At 35.1% G+C, this 26,853-nt stretch overlaps 1 protein-coding gene across 7 annotated transcripts in view; it reads left to right on the forward strand.

Annotated features, from left to right (window-relative positions):
- Positions 1-26,853, forward strand: part of LOC132700285 (fasciclin-1) — a 613,802-nt gene that overhangs the window by 518,090 nt on the left and 68,859 nt on the right. For 6 of the 7 annotated variants that reach the window (XM_060667461.1, XM_060667464.1, XM_060667458.1 and 3 more), the window contains 5 exons: positions 90-223; positions 275-371; positions 3,297-3,474; positions 8,875-9,035; positions 23,469-23,558. In XM_060667461.1, the coding sequence (XP_060523444.1) occupies positions 90-223; positions 275-371; positions 3,297-3,474; positions 8,875-9,035; positions 23,469-23,558 (660 nt within the window). The remainder of the gene's footprint in view (positions 1-89; positions 224-274; positions 372-3,296; positions 3,475-8,874; positions 9,036-23,468; positions 23,559-26,853) is intronic. The other variant, XM_060667463.1, reaches the window with a different exon arrangement.

Here is a 26,853-nt window from a genome sequence, read left to right on the forward strand (position 1 = left end):
AGCAGCGATAAGAATATTTTTATGTTTTATTTTTCTGTATGACCCAAAAAACAACAACTAATAATAATGGTATTAAAATTTTGTTTCAGATTTTACACAAAATCGACGAGGTTCTAATTCCAACCAGATCATCACTGACTGCAGCTAACCCAGTCTTTAACCCAACGGCCTGGGAATTTCTAGAAAATTACGAATCTCTAATACAAGGACCGCACCGCTTGAGGTAGGTACCTCGGTGTAGTTGAGTCCCAATAATATTTGACTTTGTCCGTAGAACATTCCGTCAAAGAGTTCAACAAAATAATAAAGAAAACATTTTTAAAGACGAAGGAGTGCAGTCGTTTTTCATTCCGGTGGATGAAGGATTTGTGGTGAGTGTTTTTTTTTTCAAATTTCGACCAGCTACTGTAATGCGTTTTACAAAACCTCTGGATCACTCCTGTGTCTGTTGTTTATAAATCAAACTTGCTGACATTTCGCTGTTGGCTTCTTCGGAGCTTAACTGAATCCAGTTTTACTAAATTACACACGGAGTTAGTATACTAGGTGCTTAATAATATGAACATTAGGGCAAGAGATGCAAAAATATCAGAAAAAAAATCATATGGATATCGATGTAAATGGGTATCGCACATTAGATATAAACAATATTTAGTTAGAATTAATTAATTTAATTATATGATCCAAATTTTATAATGAAGAACGGTTGAGGTACTAAAATGCGCAATACATAGCTTTTTCTACAAAAATCTAAAACTTTTATCATTTTCCTACATTACCATAACAGGCTTAACGGATCATTAGATTTTTTGAGAAAACGGAATGTATCAATTTCTCTCTCTCTCTCTCTCTCTGTATCTTTACAACTTCAGATTCACAAAAGCCCTTGTGAGTGTAATCATTTTTTTGAATGTCTCAAGTTTACCCATAGCATTCCACATTTCCGCTCTTGTTATACTGAGCCTTTTTTTAAAGCAATAAAGAGTGGATGTAATATTTTATCACATTCTCGTTAATTCTTTTCCTCCTCTATCAATCTTCAATATTATCAGTTCCATTTTTACAACTTTCTTTCCCTCCTTCTTTAGTTTTTTTTAAAAACATATTAATTATTTTCTATATTTTTCAACTGAAGCAGACTCGAAGAAAGCTGAACTTTTGCCTGCAATTTATTAGTATTCTGGGTACAGGTCTCCATTCCTCTTACACAACATTCATCTAAATGCATTTTTTTCAAGTGGTTTAAAATATTTATTTATGCTTTGGGAAAAAGAAACATGAGGCTATGGAAATAAAACTAACTAACACCACTTTATACACACTTCAGTTCGCGATGTCAGTCAGTCAGGTGTTAATAGCCAACGATAAGGACAATATGTCGTATATTACTAGGAAACTGCCGTCCGAGTACCGGTTTCAAATACAAATACCTACCGCGTACCACCATCTGACATAGAACTAGAAGATAACAGTGTCATAAGTTCTTGTCAAGAATATAAATATTTGGGAGTTACTTTTGAAGGAAATAGAACTGACAACAAAGAAATCAGAACATCAACAAACCAGGCACGAAAAATTATTGGATGTTTGGATGGAATATGCAGTATGAAGAGAGGGCTCTTATTTGGGTCACAAGCATGGCGATTTACGGAAAACGTGTTTAGGAGGTCGTTCAGAATATCTAGATTAGAAAGAAAAACAGTGAGAGAAACCTCTGACACATGGAATTAAAATAAAACAACTGATTTGGTATGGATGCGTCAAACGGATGGACAACATAAGACTTCCATGAAGGCTATGCATAAACTCGACCACAAAGACGGAAGAAAGGAAGACCTTGGCAGAAGGAGTCAAGAAGACACTGAGCAATAGAGACTTCAGAAAAGTACAACGGAGGGAGCGCCTCAGACGATGGATATTCTAAAACCAGGTTTTGTCGTTTTGTTTAAAAAAAAATGCTTTTTTGAATTTTTTTTCAAACAAATTACAAACAAATAACACAAATAGACTACTGTAATGCTATTTACACGAGGAATCCTGAATATTTGTAAATAGTGTTGATATTATTTATTTATCATTAATTTATAAACAGGGTATTCTACCTGAAAAAATGCTGCGTTTTTGTTAAGTTCCTGTACAGAGTAGAAGGTTTCTAAATCTTCAAGTACCCAGCACTAAAATATAAGGATTAATTAATTTATCGAAATCCGAAGGAGATAAGCATGGGCATGTATTACGTAATTGAGTAAGATACAGGCTATCGCATTAAAATAAATCAAAATTCTTACTACTTCTTAATGCAATCGGCGACATTGTGCCGCATAAACTTTTAGTTCTATAGTGATATTTTGACATTCTGCTCAATAGTAAATAACAAAAAAAAACTACATAAACAATCTTATTTATCTGAGTTATGTTGTTTGTTATGTTTATGTATGTGATAGACTCCTTGTATATTGCCAATGTTAATCATAATACAGGGTAATATACACATAATTGTCATGGCTTATTGTCTTTATTTAGTAGAATTTGGGTTTTCAATATTGACATTCTGCTCAATAGCAAATAAAAAAAAAACACTACAACAACAATCTTATTCCTCTGGGCTGTGGTGTTTGTTATGTTTATGTGATAGACTCCTACAGGGTAACATTATACAGCATAATTGATATGGCTCATTGTCTCTATTTAGTAGTGTTTTGGTTTTCAATTTCGAAATTCTGCTCAATAGTAAAAAAAACACTACAACAATCTTATTTCTCTGGGCTATGTTGTTTGTTATGTTTATGTGATAGACTCCTTGTATATTGGCAATGTTAATCATAATACAGGGTAACATTATACAGCATAATGTACATGGCCCATTGTCTCTATTTAGTAGTATTTTGGTTTTCAATTTTGACATTCTGCTCAATAGTAAAAAAAAACACTACAACAACAATCTTATTTCTCTGATCTATGTTGTTTGTTAGGTTTATGTGATCTCCATCTTCATATGCGTGTCTAAGGAAAACAGCCGGTAGAATGTTGTTTGTTCATCAAAAGCATCTTAAAGCGGTCCTGGTTTTGGTTGGTTAGCTTAGCGAAAACTATTATGAAAAATGGATTTTCCCTTTTTTCATCTTTTGTTTTCCTACGTAAGAAGATTTAGAACCGTTCATCCATTTTGTTTAACTTAATGTCTATCAATTGTCTTGTCTAAAAAGAGCTGATGAACACAGGCATTGTGTGACATAGTCAATCGCCTTCTCTTGGGAAGAACGTGGATTGATCGATTTGGCGTGTTGTGTTTCTAGAATTCCCGAGCTAACTTGATCGACGAGATAATAATAGATGGACACGTCATCCCGAAGCAAGTGTTGTTTACCACGCCGACGCAAAAAGACTACCCGTTCCCTACACTGGCCAACTACGATAACGTCATCAGGGTTGTAATATCGTTCACGCAGGAGCAACGAGGGAACACAATTAAAAGTAAGGCAAACAATTTATAACCATCATTTTAATAAATACGGATTTGTTATTTTTCGACAATTTAAACTTCCGGGATAATGTTTACCGGGACTACTAACCAGTTGATGCGAAATATTTTTAATCGCTGCGTTTTCCGCTGAATCAAAACTGAAAAAAGTAACGTCAAAAATGATGTCGTTCTTCATTTATTGCGGAAAATAACTTCCTCTTTCATCTGATAAATAAATAAACGGTCGGTAAGTGCGCGCTTTCGCCCCTTCCGTTTTTTCCAATAATTTTTCTTTTTATATATCAGATTACATGAACTCCGCGCCGGGGAAATTCTGACTGGAGATTTATTTATTGTCTTCCATTTCTTATAGCTCTAACGATACACAACTGTGTATTTGGTATAATGTACAGGGCAGGGTGTTCCTAAAAAAACAGTGAAAGAGGCTTTTGCTAAGCTATCAAACATGATATAAGTGACACAATTGTGACGGAGTGCCCTGCCACTAGATGGCGTTTTCTGACATAATGGCCAAAAAATAATTTTTTGAAAGAAAGTTAAATAGACACTCAGTAGATAAACAAAGGGAGTTGCAGCAGACATAACCTCACTTTTGGTATCTCGGCTGCTTGTTGGGGGCCCCCGGGTAGTAGTAGTAGTAGTAGGGAGCCCCAGATGCTTTGTCCCCTTCTGCACCGGGTGCCCCCTACCACATGGTCTAAAAAAATCCTAATTTCGTGGGAAAAGTGTGCTGGACATCCATCACGTTGCAGCCACATATCCGTTCTCCTTTGTAAAAGAAGTTTTTCAAATAAAAGCGGCAAATGATTCCTTAATAAGTTCAAATAAATTTGGTCACTAACTTTATTATTAACGAAATGTAATTCGATCACCCAAAATACTACCCAAACGTTCACACTCCACCAAGTTTTATAATTTATTTCACGTATCAAGTGGGGATGCTAGGACAAGTAACTTCATGGGTCCATAATATTAGAGATGAAAAATTGGAATCCTCATCTGCCATGAATTAAGCTAATTAGAGTACTCTAATCTCCTATCAAAATAACTAATGATTTCAAAAATATTTTAGAATGTGCTCATTCATTGGAAAGACTTTCGACCCATTTTTGGTCTTGAAGGTCTTACTTATGGTTTATATAAGTCATTATTTATGTCATTACGTCTTCTCCAAAACTGAGTATTTGAAGAATGGTGGAACCACAATCCTATACCCTCCACGAATAAAAAATATTTCTTATAATTAGAATGAGATCATACCACTAAATTCCATTCTACTAAAATAACTTCTATTGGGATAATTTTCTGCGTGTGCTCGCTCAGCCCTATGCGTTTTGGTCATACTGGATATAGGTTAATTCGCGTAGTAGACACCTATTAGGTTAGCTGTTAATTTGAAAATTACATTTTTAAGCAAAGCAATGGTCGTTTGCAGTCGGTAGGTTTCAAAACCATGCTGTGACAGAGAATTTGGTTTCTAGTCAGATGCGTTAACCGACAGAAAAAATAATAACTCAATTTGAAACTCGAATTAATGATGATGATGTTTCATTTATTGGTAATATATAAAATAAAATTAAAACGCCTCTATTTTTCACTCAACGAAGGGCAGCTGAGCCGTTAACTTAATTGAGCATGTAAAAAAACCATTTCCATATATCAACTTACAGTAAGGCAAACTATTGAAGTAGGCAAAATCAATAATTAAAATAGTAGCACAATAATTAAAGCAATAAAATTGACAAGGCTAATGGACATTTAACACAAGTACAAAAGTATAACTTACTATATAATTTCCATCGAGAGTTTCTTTTATGTTGTTTAAAATACGCTCGAGATAAGTTTGAGACCAAGCTTATCTCTGGGTATCGGTTTAGCAACTTAGCAGACACATTAGAAGGAAGAAAGAATTCTAAGACCTAGGTTTGTGCATTTTTGGTATTTCATAAACGGTATTTCGGGTCGTAGTTCTTCCCTATTTTATGTAAAAAGGAGACTGCGTGAAGTTTTTGTCTATTGGCTATGTTAAGCCAGCTAATTCTTTCAGCTTTTCACTTATATCGTCTTTGGGTTTTAGACTGAATATGAAACGAATACATGAATTTTGTACTTTTTGTATTTTGGCGCTAGTGGCCAAATCCAAACATTGACCCAATACAAAATTGCAGTAGTTTCTACTACAGATCAACGCTTTTTAAGATAGAATACCCTTTTTCTATAGTTTTAGAAACATGAGTCTTGAACCTTAATTTATTATCAAAAATAACACCCAACTTTTTCCATTCAGAAACAACCTTTATTTTGACATTAGTGGTCCAATCTTTAAAAGGTCAGAAATAAATTATAACAGTAACTTGTTATTATGTGAGTATATTGCAATCTTCTCTAAACATTTATTTAATTTCTTTAAAACTTCAGCAGCCTCAGATATTAGGAAACTTGCATATAATAGGGTGTCATCAGCGTACTGATGTATGTTATATAGCTCAATGTAATAAATCATATCCGAAGTGAAGATAACAAAGAACAAGGGTTCCAGAAGAGAACCTTCAGGTACACACCTCTGTCCAACACTAATGCCCCCGACCTCCTATTCTAAAAACAAAACTACGAATTAATCTGATTGGAACCGAAAAGTATAACTGACCATAGGTCAGTTATACTAAAGCTGTCAATTCTCCAATATCAGCATCGAGAATTGCAGCATGAACCTTACGAAACTCACTTATATTTTGGCAAATGCGCAGATAATATCATCACTACCTACCAATGCTAACTCGAAATCTTTATTTGAACGCTTTGAACTTAAATAGCTCCTAAAGGTTTCAGTGTCTGGTGGAATTAGGCTCGCCAAGTTCTAAGGTGAAGCAGTATCTTATTGGAGTTCTTTGACCATTTTGGAAACATTTAAATAATCGGGAGGACGCCATATTTTTTTAAAATAATATACGGGCATCTTTTTTAAGGATTTTATGCACTCAATTTGTCTCGGATGCTTCGGCAATATCGGCATTTTTATTGCAATCAACTCAATCACAGTAAGAAAACTCAAAGATTAGATAAATTTAAACCGCAGATAATTAAGAGATTTTGACAAACATTAAATAACATGAACGATCTGGCTGGAATGGAATGACGTAAAAAATAGTATATTATGCAACAAGTGTGGTAACAGTATATTATGAAACAAGTGCGTTAGAGAATTACGATTATTATATATTATGTACGTTGTATTGTATTTCTTTTGTCAAAATATCACTTTCTTCTTCTTTCTCTACAATAGTATATTATGCAACAAGTGCGGTAAAGGGCATTTGACTTAAGTGTTTATTTGACACGAGCGGAGCGAGTGTTTAATAAACGAGTGATTTAAAAAGTTTACCGAATGTGTTGCATACTATGCTTTTTCTACGACCGTTAGTTTTTGTGTACATTTTTGCAAAACAACGCAAATCAAACATAATCGTCAGAATTGACAAAAGTCAAAATTCAAAGCGTGAGAAATATCTCCGAAAACATCCGATTGCTTCCAAATCCGTGCGGTAATATTTCGGAAATGTCCGAAGTGGCTCGGATTCGTGGGAAATGAAACTGACGCGGTAAAGTGACGTTTCCCACACTCTAGATCGGTGTGTAATTAGGTATTTTAGGGACGGGAGTAGAAAAACGGCATTTGACTTATGAGTTTATTTGGCACGAGCAGAACGAGTGCTTAATAAACGAGTGAGATAAAGAATTTTTCTACTCCCGTCTGGAAAATACCTAACTACCCACCAATCTAGCGTGCGGGAGGCGTCACTTTACCACGTCAGTTTCGTTTAACATGAATCCAAGCCACTTCGGACATTTCCGGGATTTTACTTCACGGATTTGGGAGCAATCGGATGTTTTCGGAGATATTTCCCACCCTTTGAATTTTGACGTTTGTCAATTCTGACGGTCATGTCAGTGAATGTATTCGTGTTGTTTTGCGAAAATGTACCCAAAAACTAACGGTCGTAGAAAAAGTATAGTATGCTCCGCTGCGCTCTGCTCGTGTCAAATAAACTCGTGAGTCAAATGCCGTTTACCGCACTTGTTGCATAATATAGTATTATCAAACGTGTTGCATACTATACTTTTTCAGCGACCGTCACGAAAAAATCACAATTTAACAAATTGATAATAGTAACAGCTTATAATATTTACTAGTTTCCATAAACCTTATCTTTTTTTAACTGTGTACGTTAGACAGAAAGAGATGTACCTTTGGATATGTCATATACACAACGAAATAAACAAAATTTTAAAACGTTATGTTGTTTACTTAACTTTTACAACTGATCATTAAGTAGTTTATTTATGTAATTGGAAGAAAAATCATCCAAGGAAAGAGATCTTAAAAGGATTAAATTTTTAGGATCATATAAGCAAGAAAAAACAGGTCCTAACCTTCAATTTTGTTTTGTTTGTACTGATGAGACATGGATATGTGTAAATGGTAAAATCGGTCTTGGCAAGATATTAATATAAAAACTGTACAAACCACTAAAGTTCATGCGAAAGGTATGTAAAATTTCAGTGGAAAACTTAAATTATAAATGTCATGTTACTTACCGACTAGCCCATTACACTTTAATAGTATAGTATTTATATTGCGTAACATTTTTCTGTGTATTAGTTTTTTGTATATTTTTGCAACAACAACACGAATACATTCACTGACATGACAATCAGAATTGACAAACGTCAATATTCAAAGCGTGCGGTAAAATCTCCGAAAACATCCGATTGCTTCCAAACCCGTGCGGTAAAATCCCGGAAATGGCCGAAGTGGCTCAGATCTGTGGGAAACAAAACTGATGTGGTAAAGTGTCGCTTCCCGCACACTAGATCGGTGTTTAATTAAGTATTTTACAGAAGGGCGTAGAAAAAATTATTTTTTTGTCATTATGTCAGAAAACCCCACCTGGTGGCAGGGTACGCCGACGTAATCATCTCATTCATTACAAGTTTAATAGCTTAGGAAAAGCCCCGTTCGAAAACTCCAAGTTTATTAAAATGTATGTATTAAGTATGTGTTTTTTGAGTTATCGACATTTAGTTCCTCCACACTCCCCCACCATTTTCCATTTAGAGTAAAAAAGAATCTAACAAAAAAGAATTTGTTTCAGCTTTAAAACAATGTTTGTTCACTCTAAGTTGCATTAAAATTTGGCAGAACCTCAAACATAATTTCCAACATTTTGTCTTGTTATTCCTATTAACATCTGTTTCCCCAGTATCATTTTATGATTATAATTTTTCTATAATTTCTTGTTATTGGGTATTTGAGTTTGACCTTTTGGAAATGAATAGCTGTATATTTATTTATTGTTAAATTTTGCAACTGAACTTTTGTATTAATTTAGATTACGTGAAATCGCACACGCTGATCGGAGACGGCAAACACACCCCGGGAGTGGTCCTGGCGGAAATCGTGAAAGCCAATATCCCAGTGAAAAATGGAGTCATTCATCTTATTCACAAGCCTCTAATGATCGTGGACAGTACTATAAAGGAATTGTTACAGGTAAGGGTGCGAAGGCGCGCGACTATTCGTTTTGATTAAGTCCAACGGAATAACAAAAATATATATCTGGATGGTTTCGTCCCGAAGGAGATGTTGAAAAAATATGGGGACGACCTCGTTATTCGAGAAACAAAAGCGGAATGACACGGTCGAAATAATTACGCCGGATAAATAAATTATTCCGTCACGAACGTAATCCCATTACACGTGAATTTACTGGAAAAGCAATAAAAAACGATACAATAAAAATTAACGATAATCGAAAACGTTAACTTAACTTAATGACTCGTTGCACGTAGTTACACCGACGATTTATCAAAAATTTGAAGTATTGCTTATTTAACTTTCGAGACAGGTTCTTTATAAATGGGTTTCAATTTCGCGATTATATTTCAACATTGGAAAATTTTATTGTGTCCTCCGTTTTATTTTGAATACTTTTATTCGAATAACATTAGAGTAAATGACGTTAATTAGTTTATGCCTGCTTTGCGTAATTTTTCTGGAATTTTGTTACCACTTTGGGCAAAATTTTTAATAAAACGGACCATATTAATTCAACAATAATGGAATTCACAACAAATTTAGTCAAAAGTCTTTAAAAGATAGTTAGGGCTACATACGAGGTTAGCGCCACAATTTCCCTGCCTGCTCCAGTATCACAATAAAAATTTGTCTTCTTTTAAATATATATATCTTAGTAGGCTTCGAAATAAAAATTGAAGTATTCCGTCAAATATCTTTTTATTGACAGCATTTTAAACAAGACGTGTCCGAAAAAATGTCGCACATAACGCAAATTGAGTATAGAGCAGTCATAAAGTTTTTGACAAAAGAAGGGTTAGCACCTAAAATTATTAAAGAAAGGCTGGATGGTGTATACGGCCAAAGTTCTCTTTCGTATTCTGTAGTGAAAGAATGGGAAAAACATTTTCGAATGGGGAAGGAATCCCTTGAAGATGACTCAAGAACTGGTCGACCAGTGGAGGTCATAACGGAAGATATTGTTACGATTTTGGAAGAGATGGTATTGAGCGATCGACGTTTAAAGGTCGAGGAAATCTCAGAAGTTACTAAACTTTCTGATACAACTGTTTATCCAATCCTGCATGATCATTTAGGTATCCATAAGGTTAGTGCAAGATGGGTCCCTGAAAACCTTTCGGCTGTTCAAAAACAACCCCGTGTTGAGTGTGCGCGGTCTTTTTTGGAACTCTGTGGGTCAGAACCGAAGCCCGTGATAGAATCCACTATGAAGGGAGATGAAACTATGGTTCTCTATTATGACCCTCTATCGAAAAAAGAATCAATAGAGTGGCATCGTAAGCGTGAAGCACCTCCAAGAAAATTCTGTCAGTCAACAAAAAAGATGATAGCCACGATCTCTTGGGATTGTGAAGGAATTCCTTTCATAGATTTTAAAGAAACTAATACCACTGTCAATGGTAAATATTACGCAACATTATTACATAAATTGCGAGACTGCATACGTGTAAAACGTCGAGGAAAACTGACCAGAGGCGTGCGTCTTTTGCACGATAATGCACCTGTCCATACTGCTGGTGTTGCTCAAGCTGCCATTTTAGAGTGTGGGTTCTAACAGATAGATCATCCTCCCTATAGTCCAGATATGGCCCCAGCGACCATTATTTTTTTGGATATTTGAAAAAGGTCTTACGTGGACGGCGGTTTAACGACGAAGTGCAGTTAAAAGAGAATTTTTTTTTTAAGTTATTGAGTTGTTAATAAAGAGATGTAATAAGTGTATTGAAGTTAAGGGGGATTATATTAAAAAATAATAAAAAAATTGTTACTCTACTTTGTTTCTTTCATATTCAGGCCGGGAAATTTTGGCGCAGCCCTCGTAGCAGTGTGTGAAAATAACAACCGTCCCATATTTTTTAAACATCTTTTTCAACATGAATATATATTCAAATACACAGATTTACACTGAACCAGGTTACACATTACTTGCACTTGCTTGCGTTGACACACGGTATTTGGTTGTTTTTTTATTTTTTTTTTAATTCGCCCTGTTCTTTTACAGTGCCATTTCCTTTTTGTTTTTCGAAAACTGTTTTAAATATATCAAAATTGCAGATACCGCAATGAGGAGAATTTTTACTGATTTAATTTTTTGTCAATCATGGTTTAAGAGGTTCCGTATCATGCCATTGTCCTGTGAAAATATTCCAAGAAATGCAGACAATCATAATTATTTTAGTAGATTTGGCGACAATCTACTAAAACCACAACTAAAATTAAAAAAATCGTTAGACTATAGTGTTCATTAAGATATAATATTTTAAGCATAAATATTAGATCATAAAATCTCATTTCTTTTGAAAAAAAAAATAAAAAGTGATTATTTGCTACTTTATTCTATACTGCTGCCGAGTATGTAGATCAGGCTAAATCTAACACTGAGCTGAATATTCATTAAATTTTATTCTTTTTTTACGTGGTTGCTATTCTTATCTGGTTTTTTGTTTTTTCTACATTATCTCTGTATTTAAATATACCCAACTAATTTTCTAATTTACATTATACTTTTTCTTTACATGGTTCAATGACTCTATTGTAATACGTAGTTCATAAATCTTGAATCTTGTACTGCCAATCCGCAAACAGGGTCAATTTTGCATGGTATTAGAGGTATTTTAATAACTTGTTTCAAAAAGTTATTTCGAATAAAATTCTGATTTTCTGTGTCGTGGAAAGAAAAATCTCTATGACATAGTCAAATTGATAGTGCCATTTACGTAATTGAAATTCCACAGTAAAATAAATAACGCGTAGGTAACTGATTGAATTTAATTAAAATGTCAATTCTCATAGTACAAATGACAATTAATCAAAGAAGCTGTGGCTTGTAACTTTGATGGAGTTGCAGGGGCAGTGCAACCTCTTCCGTAATATTTTACTTATAGGCAAAGTACCCTTGAGCTAATGTCTTACAAGAAGAAGGCAGCAATGACCCTAATAATTTTCCACCAATTGATCTGGCCAATTCGGTAGTGAAGTCATTTACGAGCATACTCCTGAAGACGCTTCTGACATTGCATCTATACTTCTATATCTATACTTTACATTCTATGGAACAATTGCACTTGAGTCTTAGAGGCATAAGAGTTTATGTCGTCTTTGTTGATTCTTATACATGTTTTGACTCTGTCGGAACTTACTGTGGCACAATGGCACAAGTTTCATATCTATGGTGTCGGTCTTAAATTTATCAAGGTTGTAAATGACTTGTACGAAAATGCTTCTGCCTCTATCAAAGAGTTGTTGACCTATTTTCAAGGAAGATTGAGAGTATATTCGATGTCCTTCAATGGGCTCGGCGACTCTGAGACTGAAATTAGATGCAAGTTAAACACTTGAAAAATTGACCAAATTATTAGTCAATGTCTAAAAAACCAAAATCATTTCCTTTAGATTAGGGGGGCGGGGTAAATCCTCCAAGAGCTGCTTTTTCCTGTTGAAGTAGTGTAATGTCTAAACTTTCTGTTCAAATTACTTAGAATGGGAACCAATAGATTCCCAAGGCAGTGTTTCGATCACCAATTCAAATTGGCGAACACTAAACTCGTACTTTCCTATAGAAATCTAGATAAGATAGATAGATTTATTTATTCACAAACTCTGATCAGTGTATGTATATAATAAAACAATGTATACATGAACTTAAAAAGAAATTTACGAGTACTACAAGCAAATTTATATCAACACTTTAACATGAAAAACAAATAAATTCATTTCTCAATTCTTTTAGGCTGTAGAAAGCATTGAACGACAAGAACATCTTGACTTGGCTTTTAAATTAGTTTGTTGATAGATTTTTTAAGATTTAGAAGAAGCAAATTATAATGGTATGGTCCTGCGTAATTAGGGAACCTTTTATAAAACATTTGATTGAATTTTGGTTTCAATAAGTATTCTCTATTAGGGGTATAGTAACAAAATGTACATGTAACAAAATCTTAGTCCAAGCACTCGAAAATGAACTTTGCTTAACATTCTTATTAAATACATAGAAATTATCTTAACTTGGCTCGAAATTCGTAGGATATTATGTTTTTACAACAGTTTAACTATAGGTATAGCATGTTTTTGCACGAAAACAAATCAGATTGAAAATTGATTTCATTAATAATATTATTGACATCTTTTTTTATTTTATTTTCTTTAATAAACAGTTTTTTAGTAAGTGTTCTGTTGCAATTGACCGTAGTATTCAGTACGCATTATCTTGTTGTGTTCCATGTAATATAAATACTTCTATTTTCATATATTGGAATTTGAATTCATTTGTTGTGCCATTGTGCCCGGGCCCTGTGAAAGAAATTTCTTGAGTTAGGAGGGAGTGTAGAGGAGACCGACTACCGAGACATAGCGAATCAGCCCTCCAACATCCACTTCCAGAATGTTGGTACTATTTCCTGTCAAAGTTTGTTCCTGTAATTTAGGCCGAAAATATGTCTAGCACAGGCCCAAATCGCATAAATTTCTGCTTGGAAGATGGTGGTCATGTGTCCCAGTCTTAGAGCTTTCTCTGTTCTTGGCCCATCGCACCAGTATGCTGCTCCTGTTAATTTCTGTGTCTTGAACCCGTGTGCCAGATGAGCCCCTTCGGTTTCAGGAAGCTTGGGAAGTTTTCTACCCAATCCTGCCTATTTGGGAAGTTTACTCTGAAGTTGGTTTTGCTGTTTGGTTTGGAGCTGCAATTACCACACAGAATCAGAACCTGCTCCAGATTCTTGTCCCTAAGTATGTCCACATGTCCATAAACCGCCTAACTCAAAAAGCCATTAAAATGCAGCCTCATGGCAGTTTTTTCCGCCTAGGCTTTAGCACATAGCGATGGGGGCTTAACATTTATTATAGCTCCCCTAGCCAGAGTGGGCGTAGTTTTCATAGCCCCTGTTATACCCAGCATTGCAAGTCTATAGACACTGTTTAATACTTTGATATTGGTTTGCCTGTTTGCTATGCACCAAACGATCAAATCTTAAGTGGTTTGTGGGACCAGAATGGCAGTATATATCCATCTGACCATAACGGGCCTTAAGCTCCACGTTTGTCCAAACATTCTTCTACAAACCCAGAAGGTGGCAGTAGCCTTCTGAACCTGTCTATTGATGTGTGTGTTCCAGTTGAGTTTGCTATCCAGAGTGACGTCTAGGTAACGCACCTCTCCGGAGAAACTTAATACTGTGTTGAATATGCAAGGAGGTACAACGGTAAACTTTCTCCTTTTTGTGAAGAGCACCATCTCAGTCTTATTGGGATTAACCTTCAAGGATCTGGATGTGCACCATTCCTCAATAAGAACCGGAGCACGTTGCATCTTCCTTCTCATTTCTTCTGGATTGTTACCTTCGATTAGTAGGGCCACATCGTCTGGGTAGCCGACGATGAACCCTCCCTACCTTTCCAACTCCACCAGTCCATCGATGACCATGATCCACATGAGTGGAGAAGATACGCCGCTTTGTGGACAGCCTTTCCTCACGTGGGCCTTCACGTTTACGTTAAGCTCTGTCGTCACCGTTCTATTGCTTAGCATGAAATGTTTGTTATAGAGTTTTCTATACCAAAGCTTACCGCTGCTTCGCAAATAGAGTCAAAACGAGTATTGTCAAAGGCCCCTTCGATATCCATGAACACACCCAAAACGCTCTTTTGCTGTGGAACGCCCCTTAGATGTATTTTACTATATCATTGGGAGCCGGTTCCACAGATTTCATTTCAAGAAACATAACTAAATTGAATTGATAATTTATCATCCTGTTCGACTAGTCCTCCATTTATTCGAATATATTTTTGATTATGCCTGGAAAGTAATCTAAATTTTGCTTGTCTTGTCTTATTCTGACTCAAAGATCATAGCGAATTCTATTCCTTGAGGTGTGATATCAGGCGACCTAATATAATAACCTTATAATAATTCTGTATAGTATCGACCAAAATAATGAAAAAACTAAAAATGCAGATTTTTCGGAACACCTTTTTTGAATAACTTTTTTCGATATCCCTGTTATCAACATTATTTTTTAATTAAATTAAGTCAGTTACCTATTAAAAATTATTGTTTCCTTATTATAAAATAATTTTACTTTTGCGATAGTATTATTTATCTTACTGTGGAATTTCAATTACATGAATTACACTATTGAATTGACTATGTTGTAGAGATTTTTCTTTCAGTGACACAGTAATTTAACAAATAAAAAAATCAACAACCGAATAATATTCAGAACAACTTTTACCGATATTTCTAACTCGAAACAAAATATCGAAAATTGGCCATTTTTGGATTCACAGTAAGTCGTGTTTAAAATCTAAATTGCAGTTCAGTTCAATTTAGATAGCTAAAATAAAGCAGTTTTCAAATTAAATACGACACACTGTATAAGAAGAAAATCAAAACAGAATAATAATAAAAACTATGAAAATATGTCCCAAAATCAAAACTGGCAACTTTGATATTGATTAATATTGTTTTTTATAGAAACTTTCAAAAATTATATTTTGCTAAATATTAGAAGAGTATAGATCGAAGCTTTTTTCTATCAAAGGCTTAAGAAATTATGTACGACAAGAAACTTAGGGAATTGATTAAAATCGCACGTCAAAAAATATAAAACCTAAATCAATGATGACCATTAAAATTGAATTACAATAATAATAATTTTTGTTCACTGTTAGAGGTATTTAAGTAGACTTGATAGCAACCTCATTTATCTAAATTTTTTCGGAGACAATTTTTTTTAAACGTTTAGAAGCAAACATCATCATGAAACTAATTAAATCTGGTTAGCTACAGCAAATTTTTTGAAATTATCAAAAAAAAAAACATTTTAGGCGGTGCAGATTACGAGCCCATTTTAATTAGGACACCCAAAAGCCTTTTATCTAGAAAATACGGAAAACATCAAATCAAAATAATATTTTGGGTTAATAAATAATAATTTTGCGTTATTCCTAATACTGCATTTCTGATGAATTATACATGGTCATTATTTATGTGATGGTCGATAGTAGACTCTCAATTTGAGTCCCCATATAGCTCTAATTTGCTCTAATCATAACTAATTCATTAACGATATTATGTAAAGTAAACGCTTTTAATGTCATAATGAACTCGCTGGATTATTGAATATTACCAAATTGAAGTTCTACAGTGATGGACAAAATTATCGAACATTTTTAAATTTTCGTAATTTCGATTTATAAAAATAAATTATCAATAATCAAGTTATTTAAACATTATGTTCAATAAAAGAACACATTATTATAACAGAATAAAGTTTACAATCCTAAGTTGTTGTCACAAACAAATAGGAATGAAATGCAACCTGTTGTGAAAGCTAAAGATTTTTTGCTTTCCCGACTAATACCGCCCCAAAGCATTATAACGCCTCACCGCCTCCTTCAAAACTGCTGGTATAACGAACGACTCTTCTGTAGACCTGGTTTCTTCCACCTCGCCTACATAAGTCAGTTTTAGTCCCATCAGTAAAGAAAATATTTTTCCAATTCTCCATATTCTCCATTTTGGGAAAAAGGTGGAAATTTGAAGTCCTGACTCTAGGCCTTGAGATGCAAAGATGTCAATGTGTGATTTCGTGTGGAATTAAGTGTCTAAAATCGATCATCAGTTGCTGTTGTATCTTCTTTGATTGAGTCTTTCTACTAAATTTCGGGTCACATGATACATTTGTAAAATACTGGATGTTGTGGACTGAGTTTTATTGACTACAAGAAAGCATTTGCTTTTTACAAAACTTCTGGGTTCCTCTGCTGAGTCGAACTTGCTGACCTTTCGCCAATCATCCTGTTAGATTCTTCAGAGCTTGACCGAAACTGGCTCGCATTTTGCTCTGTACTTATATTGTTTGAGGGCGGCGGAGCTAAATGAGGGCATAAACACCGTCTCGATTTGGTGACAAGTAGAGATATGAGTCGCGGTGAAGATTGTTAGGTTGTTTATAGATTTCGTTGGTAGAAGAATTGATTACATGCAAGAATTTTAGTTTTATCGAATAAATATACAATAAATAAATTGTGTTCGGCAATAGCTGATGAGTTTATTTGTATTAGTCAGAAGGCTCTTTCGTGTTCTTTGAGCCTAGTCGATATTTTTCGTCCAGTTTCTCCAATGTATTCTTTGCTGCATATGTGTGGAATGCTGTATACTCATTTCAAATGGAATTTTATGTTTGACGGACCGAAGATGTTGAGAGATTTTTGGACAAGTGGTAAATCTGGTTTTGACGTTATACTTCTTTAGAACTTTTGATATGTGGTCAGTGATATTTTGAATGTAAGGAAGGACCACAGTGGCAAGTGTAGAATTGCTTTTGGAGTCATTGCTATTGGAAGGTTGTGGTGAAGTGTATTTTTTGATCGAATCTTTGATGTGGAAATTATTATAGAGAAGAGCAGAGGTAAATTGTTTTAATTCTGGGTTCAATGGCTCGGGCTGATATAGTTTTACGGCTCTGTAAACACAAGAGTGGATAACCGATGATTTTAGGGTCGAATGGTGATGTGACCATGCATTAAAGTATCGGTCTGTGAGCGTAGGTTTTCTGTAAACAGAATGACCCAATGTTAAGAATAATATAAGAATATCTATGAATGGAATGATATTATTAGTTTCCAAGTCAATGGTAAAACGTATCTTAGGGTGTATAGAGTTTAAATGTCTAAGAAAATCTACTAGAGTTTCTTGACCGTGAGGCTAAATAACAAAAGTATCATTGACGTAGGGTTTCCATAATTTTGGTTTTAGATGTTTATGCCCCTCATTTAGCTCCGCCCACTTCAAACAATATGTAAGCAGGTACAGAGTAAAATGCGAGCCAGTTTCAGTCAAGCTCTGAAGAAGCCAACAGGATGGCGAATATAACACAAACAACTGACATTCTGATCAACAAAGGAGTGCGACAAGGTTGGGTCTTATCTCTACTGCTTTTTAACCTATATTCGGAAGTTATCTTTAGAGAAGCATTAGATACATTTCAGGGTGAAAGTAAGATCAATAAAACTACTATAAACAACATGCTGATGATACCGTTATAATAGCAGGCTATTCTTTACCTCATCGTAACTCATCATTTGCTTCGCATTGGAAAACGAAAGTTAATGGTCCTTTCAAACACACAAGCAAATGTACAGTTGCATGTCAAGAGGCAAACAAGTGACATCAATTGTTTGTGCCACTGGAAAAAAAAAGTTCTCTCGAGAAATGAACAAGCGAGGAGAACTTTCATGACGATGAAAACTTTTTTTACAAAGAATGCATCTCACCGTGCAGCCTAGAATTCTCTAATTGGCTAAAAGACTTAATAATATTGTTTAACCGGTCTACAGAAATCTTTCGTGCAGCAGTCTGCAAAGCTACAGTTACCATTTGGGTAGGCAAAGTTCATGAGCAGAGTGCGTAAATAGAAGAAGACTGATTTGAGCCTCATTGCACAAAGTGTTTTAGAATAACTTAACCCATTACAAGAAGCAGTAATGTTTATTTAATTTAAAGAAGTTAATTAATTGTTTATTTGGGTTTAGATTTTGAAGCACCAATGATTACAAAAAATATGCGATAATTTTGTCCATGACTGTATCATAAAAGTAAAAGAAGTAAAAGTGCTTCCATCTTTGAGTTTATAAATCGCCGCAGGGCATAGCAATCTGTCCGAAACAGGTAACAGCAGATACGGGACCAAGAGCTATTTATTTTTCAAATTTATATCGTTTGCCCATGCATATTTCATCCATTTTCCCCTTTTGCCTGGAAAAATCCTCCTCTTTGTGCGGACGCATAAATTTCTGGACCGTATCCCCCCAACTTCGGCAGTTTTTAGAAAGCGCGGTTAGAAAGAGCGTCAAGCATTTGAAAAATTATATTCAATCTGGTTTGTTCCGGTGCTGAACTGACCGCACCGTAAGAAAAATGCTGTTGCCGATTTAAAATCGTAGCGAGTGGTGAAAAATGATTTATTTTGTAAATCCGTTGACGATCGTATGCAGCAACTAACTCGCCCGGATAAAGCTCCTGCGTAGGATTTTAGGTTTGAATACGATTTCATAGCGATCCATGCACTTCGTGCATATTTTTCTGCGGCAGCGTTACCGGCCATTGTTAAGCTCTCTCCATCATTAAAGTCCAGTGAGGAAAAATTGAACAACTTTTTACTTAATTTTTTTTTGTTTGTTTTGACAAACGCATACAGTCAGTGAGTCGAAATATTTTGTTGCCGTCCATTGTTTTTATACATCAGTGAAGATTTGCTGTATTTTGTAAAATCCTCACCTCAGATTACACATTACACTTAACTGTTAGCCTGCCTCAACTACTACGCAAATGATCTATTATGAATCCCTCTATAGTTGCCTCGATAGCGGCTGCTGAACTCTCTATAAACTTTCTTCCGGTGCATATTCATTGCGAATATGGTCTTTACAGGATTTCTTGTTCCGAATAACTTCCCTTGCATTATGAGTTGTAACGTCGATACATTCGTTAAGCATAGTGTGGTTTCCAATCCATGAATTTTTATGGATTCTTCCACCACATCAACTGTATCGCAGATGCCTCCGTCATTGTCCAGAATGTTCCTAAATACAGGAGAATTTTTCGCGGCTTAGCAGGTCCGTTGGTTGCTTTTTGAGGGACTTCTGGACCTGCCTCTCAACCATTGCTGGCATGTATTTTTGGATGCCTGATTTTGCAGTGGGTTTATCCACCCCACCACAGAGATCATAGCAAACTATTTTATCGGTTCTTGTGCTCCGGTCCCATAACTTGCTATGTCGTTCAATACCTTATGGTAATCGGAAACTATCTTACATGCTATTTTGCTGGATTTTATTATCTTTTATTGTCGCTTGGCTCTCGGTGTAGATCTTAATTGTTTTACTAAGAATCTTTTTCCTCTTCATTTCTCTTGCAGTGTTCTACTGCTGCTTATAATGCTGTTGCTAGATTGTCCACTGCAGCAATTTTCCGTCCTAGGTTCATATATTCCTTCTTGAATTTTCGAATTAGAAATTGAAAAATAGACTATTTGGTATATACTCATTCATAGTTTCAGAATTCAGCAAGCAGCAAAAATTTTGGTAGTAATTTAAAGTAGATATTGAAAAAGTCAAACAACACTGTTTAAATCTACACTTATTCCGGACTAAACTAGACTGAAGTCCATGCGTATTCCAAGAAGACGGCACGGCGTCTTGCTGCCTAAAATTAACAGAGTTTTAAATTTGTTAAATTCCAATTTTAAGAATTTATCTCTTTGAGAATTGTCACTATTGGGTACACAACATACATGAACATATCATTTTTACTTTCTGATTTAAAAACGTTTGTTAAATACATAACAATAGCACGCTATTTTGAATGATATTCACTCCTACAAGACAAAAAAAGTCAAAGTAATATATCAGGGATGTTTGTTTTGACCCCTGAGAGGGAGTTCAATAATAGTGTCCTAAATCGAAATCAATATTGCCCGTTACTTCGTTTCAGTTGCGACAACGATACATCGCAATATGACACTCCTGTTTTGTCGGAGTTTACCTCTTGTAAGAAATAACAACCGCTACTTGTTTTCATACGGAAAATTTTTCCAAATTTTGTCGAACATTTTTAGAATCATGCAACAGAAATAAAAAAGTTGTTCAATTTTCCTCCGCCAGAAAAGCCAAAAGCAATACCAATTGTCTTGATCCTCGACCAGGATTAGCCGACGAAATAGACTGGCCATGGCGTGCAAACGATGGCATTTGCTGCAAACACAAGTCATAAAATAGTCATAGTAAAAACCTACTGACTTGATCTTCTCATCTACACATCCGCAAGGCGCGTCACAATACTAGCAGAAAGAGACAGACTATTAGGTTTGCTTCTCCCACATTTGTAACATAAACAAACAAAGCATATCACTAATATACTAAATAAATAATAAATAGTCTATTTCGGAAAGGTGCGTAGTAGTAGTGTAGTACCACCCGGGTTTGAGGTTCATTAATTATGACCTATTATTGTCCATTCACTAACTAAAATTTGGCTATATGTACAGTACCCTTATTTAATGACCTGTTAGGCTCCTTTCCGCCAGTTTTCTTTTATATCACTCTTTCAGTTGTTTGATCAAACAGTAGCATAAGGTCTTTCGGAATTGTCATCTCTTCTTGAAGTTGTAATTAACGGCAATACAATCCGATTTATAGAGTAATCAAGATCCCACATTCTTTGGTGACCTGCTAGGCTTCTTTTTGCCAGTTTTCTTTTATATCACTCCCTCAATGGTTTGATCAAACACTACCCTAAGATCATCTCTTCTTGAAGTTATAATTAACGGCAAGACAATCCGATTTATCAAGAATTCAAGATCCCATATTCTTTAATGACCTCCTAGGCTTCTTTTTGCCAATTCTCTCTCCCTCAGTGGTTTTATCAAACAGTAGCATAAGGTCTTTCAGAATGGTCATCTCTTCTTGAAGTTGTAATTAACTTCAAGACAATCTGATTTATAAAGTAATCATTCTTTAATGACCTGCTGGCATCTTTTCGCCACTTCTCTTTTGCGTCACTCCCTCAGTGGTTTGATCAAACAGTAGCATAAGGTCTTTCGGAATTGTCATCTCTTCTTAAAGTTGTAATTAACGGCAAGACATTCCGATTTATAAAGTAATCAAGATCCCACATTCTTTAATGACCTGCTAGGCTTCTTTTCGACAGTTCTCTTTTGCGTCACTCCCTCAGTGATTTGATCCAACAGTAGCATAAGGTCTTTCGGAATTATCATCTCTTCTTGAAGTTGTAATTAACAGCAAGGCAATTCTATTTATCAAGTAATCAAGATCCCACATTCTTTAATGACCTGCTAGGCTTCTTTTCGCCAGTTCTCTTTTGCGTCACTCCATCAGTGGTTTGATCAAACAATAGCATAAGGTCTTTCGGAATTGACATCTCTTCATGAACTTATAATTAACGGCAAGACAATCCGATTTATCAAGAATTCAAGATCCCATATTCTTTAATGACCTGCTAGCCTTCTTTTTGGCAGTTCCTTTTTGCGTCACTCCCTCAGTGATTTGATCAAACAATAGCATAAGGTCTTTCGGAATTATCATCTCTTCTTGAAGTTGTAATTAACAGCAAGGCATTTCTATTTATCAAGTAATCAAGATCCCACATTCTTTAATGACCTGCTAGGCTTCTTTTCGACAGTTCTCTTTTGCGTCACTCCCTCAGTGATTTGATCAAACAGTAGCATAAGGTCTTTCGGAATTATCATCTCTTCTTGAAGTTGTAATTAACAGCAAGGCAATTCTATTTATCAAGTAATCAAGATCCCACATTATTTAATGACCTGCTAGGCTTCTTTTCGCCAGTTCTCTTTTGCGTCACTCCCTCAGTGGTTTGATCAAACAGTAGCATAAGGTCTTTCGGAATTATCATCTCTTCTTGAAGTTGTAATTAACAGCAAGGCAATTCTATTTATCAAGTAATCAAGATCCCACATTCTTTAATGACCTGCTAGGCTTCTTTTCGCCAGTTCTCTTTTGCATCACTCCCTCAGTGGTTTGATCAAACAATAGCATAAGGCCTTTCGGAATTGACATCTCTTCTTGAACTTATAATTAACGGCAAGACAATCCGATTTATCAAGAATTCAAGATCCCATATTCTTTAATGACCTGCTAGCCTTCTTTTTGCCAGTTCCTTTTTGCGTCACTCCCTCAGTGGTTTGATCAAACAGTAGCATAAGGTCTTTCGGAATTGTCATCTCCTCTTGAAGTTGTAATTAACGGCAAGACAATCCGAGTTATCAAGTAATCAAGATCTCACATTCTTTAATGACCTGTTAGGCTTCTTTTCGACAGTTCTCTTTTGTGTCACTTCCTCAGTGGTTTGATCAAACAGTAGCATCAAGTCTTTTGAAATTATCAACTTCTCTTGAAGTAATTACCGGTTCCATTTTTCAAGTAATTAAAATACCACTTTTCCTCCTCTTCTTCAATGACCTGCTTGACTGCTTGTGGTAAGGTATCTATTTTGTGTCACCACATCAATGGCATGATCAAACAGTAGCTTAGGTTACAAGTCCTTTCACTTGCGCCCAGAGAAGTCTATTTCGTCGGCCTCGCTTTATTGGCTGTAATTTTATATTCAAATGAACCTTCAAAAGAGTCGGCAAAGAGCAGAATTACATAAAGAAGATTTTAGAAGAAAAGAAAAAAACTTGACCTTTTAGAAAAACGAAATGAGCAGACTTCTCGACCATAAGTAGTAGTGTTTTAATAAGTGTTTTCCAGTTTTCTAGCAAAAGCTTTTTTTTATTGAAACTCCCATTGTTTTATATTTTTTGTTTATGTAATATAATATAATTCTATTGTATTGCTGATTCTCGTGTACAGGAGCACGCGGACTATATTTGCAGAGTAGGAAAGGTGCAAAGGATGCACAATATACTTAAGGAACACGAAATTCTCGAGCAGGCCGTTTATGTATGTCCCGATTTATTATATTGTATTTTAGGTGTACTAATTGTTTGGCAATTATATACAGAGTAACCGCTAAGTATTGTTCATATGGTCAGCAAATACGCTGCTAGAAAATTTTGGAATTTGCTTCTATAAAACCTACGAAAAATCCTACTGCAATACGTAATACAATCGGAAGCGGGTTTAAATTTCATTCCTCAATTGCAGTACGAATTTTTGTGTTTATCAAATGGTATGCTTGCTTTTAAAGCGCTAATACGCGAGTATTTACAATTTTACCGAATTGAAATCGAAACTTCGTTTAAAACGAAGAAACTAAATGGCAATTTCGGTGTCGATTCCTGCTAGAAATACATAAGTGCCGTTAAAGTATACGTGACGCATAGAACCAGCAACTAAGACATTTTGCAGTAATTAATGCTTTCATATTTCATCCTGAAGTGACCTGTACATATTTTGCAGTATCAGCGCAATCGCTTCCTACAAAACCAATTGAAAAAAGTATCGTATACGATTTGTGAAATCAACTGCCAGAGATTTTTTCTGTTTGTGTAAATATCGTGCTTCGCAAATTATAATTTTACCCGCTTATTTTACAGAACACCAACAAAAAACCACTGAAACACCCACTTTAATATTCCAAAAGTAAACTGAAATTTTCAACAAGCATTTGTAATTAGCCTGAGAGTGTAGTACAAAATTTACTTGATTTGCTGCACACGTGCGTGGTTTATGAAACAGCGGAACAGTTTGGAACTCTTCTTTGGAGCTTCGTATAGCGTGGTTCGTTTATGCGATCAGAACCTGCAGAAAATATTTAAAAAAGTAAAAATTGTTTGACTACACTTGTACTTTTTAAATATTATACTTTGTTTTATACAGTTTATCTGTACTTTTGTAGACAAAAAATCAACTATCTCATCTTAAAAAGAACTGTACACTAGGTCGGTCTCACAGGAAATCCTAAATATGTCACGTATATAATATTTCTTAGAATTGCCGACTCTGATTTTTAATTTCATGTGTTTTTTATATAGTAAAAGGGCTAAAATATGGAACCAACTCATTTTTCAGAAAAAAAGGCCACTGTAATACTATTTACAAATCTTCTGGATTTCTAATGCATGAATCGAACTTGCTGACGTTTCGTCAATCGTCCTGTTGGCTCCTTCAGAGCTTCTAATCTGTACCTGCTGATATACTGTTTGAGGGAGGAGGAGCTAACAAAGGGGCATAAACATAGCCTCGGATGATTGATTCCCACATTGCTGAAAGACCTGAGCCGCGGTTAATATTGTTTGGTTGCTTATAGATCAAGATCAAGATATAGATCAAGCATTCTTCGTTGTAGAAGAATTCATTACATCCAAGAATTTTAATTTTATCGAATAAAATTTGATGCCCGGTTAACAGATCGAAGATGTTGAGAGGTTTTTAGGCAAGTGGTAAATTTGATATGTGCTCAGTGACGTTTTGACTGTAAGGAAGGACAACAGTGGCAAGTGCGGGGTGTCTTTGGAAGGTTGTGGTAAAGTGAATATTGTGATGGAACGAATATACAAATTATTAAAGACAGGAGCAGATGTAAGATGTTTTAGTTCTCGGTCCAGTGACTCGAATTCAGATAATTTTACGACTCTGAAAGCAAGAAAGTTGATAACCGATGATTTTTGGGCCGAATGGTGATGTGACAATACATTAAGGAAAGTATCGATCTGTGTGGGTAGGTTTTCTGTAAACAGAGTGATCTAATAGTAGGTCTGATTTTCTATTGATAAGAATGTCTAAGGATGGGAGATTATTATTTTTTTCGAATTCAATGGTAAAACGTGTGTTAGGTTGTATTGAGTTTAAATAGCTAACAAACAAAATCTTGGAGGGATTTTTCACCATGATTCTAAATAACAAAAGTATCATCAATGGTGCGTCCAATATTTTGGTTTCAGATTTAAGGTGTCGAGGGTTTTCTCTCAAAGGCTTGCATAAATATAATTGCGATGACTGGTCCCGACGATTGTTCAAAAACTTGATCGTTCTAAGAAAAAATATGTTCCAGACAAGCATTTTTCGTTTAAGATGAGAAGGTTTGGTTCCAGATTTTCATCGAAACTAGTCACAATATCCTATCCATTGAATCTATAGAAATCTATAAACAACCAGACAATCTTGACCGTGGTTTACCAGCCACCAATCTAGGAATCAGTCACCCAAGACGATGCTTACGCCCCTCATTTAGCGTCCCTTGAACAATATGTACTGAAGAAGTCAACAGGGTGATTGACGAAACGTCAGCAAGTTCGATCCATCAACAGCCGAAGCAGGAGGGATCCAGAAAATTTGTAAATAGTGAAACAAAATCATTTAAATCAGATATTCAAAGTATTTCAAGAAAAATGTTCGCACAGGTCATCATACATTTTCCATGAGTCATTCCTAAATTGGATGAAATACAAAAACGACTTTGGTCTTTAAAAGTAATGTGATAGCGGTGTTACTGAATATAATTATAATAATAGCGACATTGAGATATTAAGATCAAGTAAATAAAAACATTATACAAAATAATATGAAAATAGATACGTAGTAATAAAACTTACTATGTCCAATGAAATAATATGGGGCTCTGCAGTGCTTTTAGCATTTTATCAGTTTCCATATTCTTTTTGCACGAGTCTGTTTTGATTGTAAGGCTAGTAAGCTACCACCGACATATTTATTTTTGCTTCCAATGCGATGAATGTTTTAACTTTTTCCGAGATGAGCAAACGATCCTTCCATGGAAGCTTGCCTGGCGCTTTTTAAATTTTTATCCAGCCATATTATAATAACCGCATATACTTTATTTACTCATTCATCTGGATAATAGATATTTCTGTTTTCCCTTGGCAACTGTCTAACTACTTTCAAGTATCGTCGTCGCCAGCATGTAGTTTCTTTTTTCTTTATTTAAAGTGATTTTCTGTTTTGAGTTTTTTTTTATAAAGGTAATTTATGTTCTTCAAAATATTCCACAATTGCTTCTTACCCATGGGTGAAAAAAAAACATTCCCATTTCAAACATTATTTTGTCCTTTTTTATTTACAGTTTATTTTCTTCCCGTACTCCTCTTTGGTGTCCTGATAAAACCGTGTTCATCTTCGTGGACAAGTCGATATATTGTTTACTGTCCAACCGTAGCCATATTCGAAAACATTTCAAATACTTTGGCAACCCGGAATATCGAATATATAGTTTTTCATAGTTTTCTTGTCTATCTTCATATTTTCAGGGCATGATTTGATCAAAATTTAACATAAT

This window comes from Cylas formicarius, unplaced genomic scaffold (assembly GCF_029955315.1).
Source record: "Cylas formicarius isolate icCylForm1 unplaced genomic scaffold, icCylForm1.1 PGA_scaffold_4__25_contigs__length_36172078, whole genome shotgun sequence".
In the NCBI taxonomy this organism is placed as follows: domain Eukaryota; kingdom Metazoa; phylum Arthropoda; class Insecta; order Coleoptera; family Brentidae; genus Cylas; species Cylas formicarius.